This window comes from Peromyscus maniculatus, chromosome 18 (genome assembly GCF_049852395.1).
Source record: "Peromyscus maniculatus bairdii isolate BWxNUB_F1_BW_parent chromosome 18, HU_Pman_BW_mat_3.1, whole genome shotgun sequence".
Taxonomy (NCBI): domain Eukaryota; kingdom Metazoa; phylum Chordata; class Mammalia; order Rodentia; family Cricetidae; genus Peromyscus; species Peromyscus maniculatus.
The window spans coordinates 11,945,184-11,950,878 of NC_134869.1; the positions used below are offsets into that span (position 1 = coordinate 11,945,184).

Sequence of the window (5,695 nt, forward strand, 5' to 3'; positions counted from 1 at the left end):
ACTTTCCCCTCATTTTCCATGGAGCTGGCTGGCTTCCAAGTCTGTGAAGTAGACACAGCATCATTGTGACACTGGGCCTATTCCCTGAGCTATGAGGTGGCGACCTCTCTGACTGCCGAGTCTGCTCTAACTACCTTGGTAGCATCTTCTCTGCATTCCTGAAACATGTAGAAATAATCGTCCCTGAGGGCACTTGGAGTGGCCTTGGCTGCGTGTGTGCATGTTGTAGTTGTTCTCTTCCACATGCAAGTGAGATAAGCATTCAGAAACTACCAGCCACAGACCCGACCAACACCCGTCTGGACGTGTGAAGTGGTTTCCTCAATGGGCGTGAGCTGTTAAGTACACCGCCACGCACGGGAAAAGCGGGACCCTGCATTCTCTGCTCTGCTGAAGTTAGGGACTAAGCTAAGGTTCTTTCTAGCCCCGAGGTGCTTGCTGTGTTTTAACTGCCAGTCCTCCCGAACGCAGGTGACATCCAGGAACTGTATGACACCACCTTGGCTCTGGGCCATGCAGCGGCCTTCTCAGATGACTGTGATTTACCCTCCGCTCAAGACAACAACCGAATTGTGGGGCTGCAGGTGAGCATGCGCTCTTAGAAATCCTACCTTACCCTTCTTCTCTGGCTCTGGCCCTCTATCCCTCCTCCACAACTCAAAATCACCACAATCTCTCCATCCAAAGCCAGTGGGAACTTCAGGATGGCAGGAGGGGCTCTGTTTTTCCCACCCACTCGGGCCAGTGTCTGTAACCATTAAGTCTCACTCTCCCGATCTGAAACATGGCATGGACACTATCTATCCCGTTGTGTTAGTGAGCTGCAATGGGGTACGGCAAGCGCTCTAAAAATGATGGCTGTTGTGTTGCGCCTCACCACAGGCCGTTATTGGGGTCCCAGTACCTACACAGAGGCTCACAACTATACGTAACTCCAGTTCCAGGGGACCCAACGCCCTCTTCTGGCTTCCTTGGGCACCAGGCAACATGGTGCATAAACATGCATGCAGGCAAAATACTCATGCACATAAGATAAAAATTAAACCATTTGAAAAGGGAGCAATGCATAGTACCCGTGGGCAGGCATGGCAAGGCTGCGCTGAGTGCGGGGGATTAGCCGGTGTCAGGAGGCATCTTGAAGCGGGACAAACGTTTGGATGAGGTGCAGCTCGGGATGGTCTAATGACCCTGGGCTTCTGCTTAAAGAACAAGATGGACAGAAACACTCTTTCCTGAGGCAGGCGTGTGGCAGGCTGCCAGCTTTAAGACAGGACTTGGTACATGTGGCTTGTTGGAGCTGCTTAAGCGTCAAGAAAGCAACACTAGAGGCAGGAGGCAGAGGCAGGTGGATGTCTGTGAGTTCCAGGTCAGCCTGGTTTATAAAGCGAGTTCCAGGACAGCCAGGGCTGTTAGACGGAGAAACCCTATTTTGGAAAAAAAATAAAAATAAAATTTAAAAAACAAGAAAAAAATGCAACACCAGCTAGGCAGATGTGGCAGCTGGAAGGCTAGAGAGACCGGAGTGTCAGACCGATGGAATTTAGAGCCCTGAAATAGGATGGGCTGCCGGTGGAGTGAGGAAAAATAACAGGTGCTAGGACTGAGAGCAGAGCACTGAGTATCCAGAGGTTGGAAAAAGAGGCACAAACAGCGACGGAGGGCGGTGAGCTAGCTCGGAGCGTAAAAACACTTGCTCTGGAAGCCTGTCTTTTGACACACACACACACACACACACACACACACACACACACACACACACACACACACACACAGAACACGCTAGGCACGGTGGCACATGCCTGTAATCCCAGCACTGGAGAGGCAGAGGCGGGCAGGTCTCTGTTGTAAGTTTGAGGCCAGCCTGGTCGACATACTGAGTTCCAGGACAGCCAGAGCTACACAGTGAGACCCTGCCTCAAACAACAAAACGCACCAAAAGCCAGCTGCTAGTGCCACGGGAGGAAGCCCAGGGATGCCGCCCAACAGCTCTGAGAGCCTAACTATTTTCCAGACACAGCAGAACACATCCGTTCTTTTGCAGAACACATACATGGGCTATCTGGACTACCGGAAGAAGACCATTAAGGACCTTGGCATCAGCCCCAGCACCTGCTCATTCAATCCTGGTGTGTTCGTCGCCAACATGACCGAGTGGAAACATCAGCGCATCACCAAGCAGCTGGAAAAATGGATGCAAAAGAACGTGGAGTATGTATGCGCGGGGTTCTCCGCCATCATTGTTCCCAGCTGGGAAACAAATGGCTCAGCTCATCTTTGTATAGCTCAAGTTAAAACAACAAAACAACAACAACAACAATTTGAGGTCAGATTTTCATAGAACCTGTTGGCCAAGAAAAGGGGCACGGATGAAAATCTTTCCCCAAATGAGAGAAATCTGAAGAATCGATGCTGTGAGATAAGCCGTTCATTCCCTTTTATTTTCCTAGTAAGTTGCTTTGTAATGTGAGGTGAACTTTTCCACTGAGGACTCTTCATTTATTCTGAGTTTCGTTTATAGGTCTGCTGTCTGAGGGGGATAGGGTCTCACTCTGCAGCCCTGGCCTGCTGGCCTGAAACTTGCTGTGAAACCAGACTGGCGTTTACCACCAATATGCTGGGATTAAAGTCGTGCGCCGCCACACCCGGCCACAGACCTACTTTGAAGTCTAATTTCATAGAACCTGCATTTTTTAAAAATCCTTTTGATTCCCCACCCCCTCCAGACAGGGTTTCCCTTGTATAACCAACCGCTTTGGCTGTCCTAGAGCTCGCTTTGTAGACCAGGCTGGCCTTAAACTCCCAGAGATCCACCTGCCTCTCGCCTCCTGAGTGCTGGGATTAAAGGCGTGCGCCACTACTCCTGGCTCAATTCCCTCCCCCCCCCCCATTTTTAAAAACAAAACTATTTTTAATTTCATGTGTGTGGTGTTCTGCTTCCTTCCTGTACGTTTATGCCCCACATGCATACCTGGTATCCTTGGGGGCCAGAAGAGGGTGTTGGTCCCTTGGAACTGGAGTCACAGGTGGCTGAGAGTCACCATCTGGGTGCTGGGAATCTTGAAGATGGGTCCTTTGAATGAGCACCAGCTCTTAACTGTTGAGCCATCTCTCCAGCCCCTCATCTGTGTCTTAATGCCATCCTAGCACTGAACTTGTGAGCAGTTTTATTTAATACAGGATCAGAATTTGATCTGTGCATACCATAAAAATCTTCAAGCGTTAGTGACAAGATATTAACAAGTTGCCAGGTGGTGGTGGCAGCAGCGCACATCTTTAATCCCAGCACTCGGGAAGCAGAGGCAGGTGGATCTTTGTGAGTTCGAGGCCAGCCTGGTCTACAGAGTGAGATCCAGGAAAGACGCAAAGCTACACAGAGAAACCCTGTCTTGAAAAACCAAAAAACAAACAAACCAAAGATATTAACAAGTATTAACACTGATTCCAGATGACATGCAGAGGGGTGTGGCCCCGTGGACATGACAGCGTGACCTTAGGTGACATACATGGGAGATTGTGACTCTGGATCACGTGCATGGGTCATGTGATTCTACATGATGTGTACGGGAGCTCCTGGTTGTCTACATTTGAAGTTGGATAGTTTTAAAAATAAAAAATCGGGAGGTAGGTGTGACAGTATATCCTACTACCCCAGTGCATCAGTGAAGACAGCAGGCTTGATTCAAGGCTATCCTCAGCTACCGGGGGACTCAAGGCCAATTTGATCTACAGGAGACCGTTTCTAACAACAAAACCCCCAGCTAAGAATTAAATTGGGGAGGAGTGGGAAAGGAAAGCCTCAGTCTTTTTTTGAAGGACCCTATTAGCACCGACTTGGTGTGTGAGGGCTCCAGACCAATGTCGGATTTCTGTCTCTTTTCTTAGAGAGAACCTCTACAGCAGTTCCCTGGGAGGAGGGGTGGCGACCTCGCCGATGCTGATCGTGTTTCACGGGAAGTATTCCACCATCAACCCCCTGTGGCACATTCGGCACCTCGGTAAGTAGTGCCAGGAAGCATTTCACCCAGGGACTACCACCGCCGAGCTGCCGATAGCCTAGGGCTTCGAACCCGTCACCCCGCCTCCTTAACCCTTAGGCTCAGATCTGCAAATGCAGCTGCTCTCTTTAGTTGCCAGAAGGTACATTCTAGGATTCATGAGAACCCTATGAACCTGGGCTGGAGAGGTGGCTCAGTGGTTAAGAGCACTGGCCGCTCTTTAAGTGGACCCAGGTTCAATTCCCAGCACCCACATGGCCACTCACAAGTGTCTGTAATTCCAGTTCCAAGGGATCTGATGCCCTCACACAGACATGCAATGCACATGAAATAAAAATCTATTTAAAAACAATAAAGATTTATTTAAAAAAAAGTGTACAGGCTGATGCTTAGCACAGAACTTCCACTTTGCAATGTTCTACAGAACATCGTGGACAGAACCTACTGGTGTGTAATGGCACACAATGACCTTAGATAGCTGGCACTTTATTGCTATTAGGTCAACTCTCACCATTTCCATATACAAAAATCCCACCAAAAGCGGAGGTCCATGTTTGTAAGAAGAGCTGTTTGGAGCCGGGCTGGGAATATGGCTCAGGGCATAAAAATACTTGCCATGCAAGCATGAAAACAATCCCAGTCCCCAGGACCCTTGCAAAGCCAACAAAGCCAGCAATCCCAGGACTCAGGGGACAGAGACGGGGTTCTCGGGGCAAGTTGGTTAACTAGACCAGCCACGCTGACAAGCTCCGGGTTTAAGTGAGAGGCCACTGCTTCAATACTGGAAAGAAATTGTAAGGAAGCTGATGTCAACTTTGGCCTTCCATACACAGCCACATGCCTGTCCACATTCATGGCCACATGCATGCACACATGCATGGCCACATGCATGCCTACACAGCACAGACACACGTGCACAAAAGAAAAAGGACAAGCACTTTGTGATGTGGAGCTGACTCAGAATCACACCTTGCGAATGACCAACTACTGATATTCAAGAAGGCCATCATCTTCCTAAGAAAATGACCCTTTTCCTCTGTAAGGTCTGGAACCAGGCAAGATCTGTAAAGTCTGTCTATGCAGCAATGGTTTGAAAAGTGATCTGGTTTTAATTTGTTTTAGATGAGGAAGCAGCAGTAATGATATGATACACTAAGTTTGGGTCTAAACAGAAAGACTTAACATCTATAAGACAAATCAGTCAGAAGTAATTTCATCTCTCAGACTCTGGGGTAGTTCCAGAGTGTCATGGAGCTGAGGTGAAGGGATGCCTCCTCCCAGATGTGGGCTCCTGTGTGGAGACTGGCTGGAAGCTGCTCATTCTAACCACAGGCTGAGGAGACTAAGCAGCTTCTCTGGGACAGCTGCGGCCACATCTGTGCTGATGAGTGACAGAAGCCAGGCTCTGTTGCTGCTGGCATGCAGCAACAGAACTGCTTCCAGCTAACCATTCTAAATTCCATGTGCATGACCTTCTCGAAGTCCTGTAGAGTAGTCCGAGGAATGGCAGTATTAAGCTTTCTTCACCGTATAGCCCTGTGGTTTATTTATTCTATAAGCTGTGCACACTGTAATATCACACCAGTGAGGTTCATCTGAGGTGTGACTGCTAAGTGGAGACCTTTACCGTGAGCTTGTGTCCAGTGTTTCCTGTAAACTGTATTCACTAACAAGCCTATTCTCCTCTGCACACACTGAAG

General features: G+C 48.9%; 1 protein-coding gene across 2 annotated transcripts in view; it reads left to right on the forward strand.

The window, feature by feature from the left end:
• Glt8d2 (glycosyltransferase 8 domain containing 2) overlaps window positions 1-5,695 on the forward strand; it is a 37,077-nt gene that overhangs the window by 27,757 nt on the left and 3,625 nt on the right. For both annotated transcript variants that reach the window (XM_006979868.4, XM_076554564.1), the window contains 3 exons: window positions 472-584; window positions 2,042-2,208; window positions 3,883-3,995. In XM_006979868.4, the coding sequence (XP_006979930.1) occupies window positions 472-584; window positions 2,042-2,208; window positions 3,883-3,995 (393 nt within the window). The remainder of the gene's footprint in view (window positions 1-471; window positions 585-2,041; window positions 2,209-3,882; window positions 3,996-5,695) is intronic.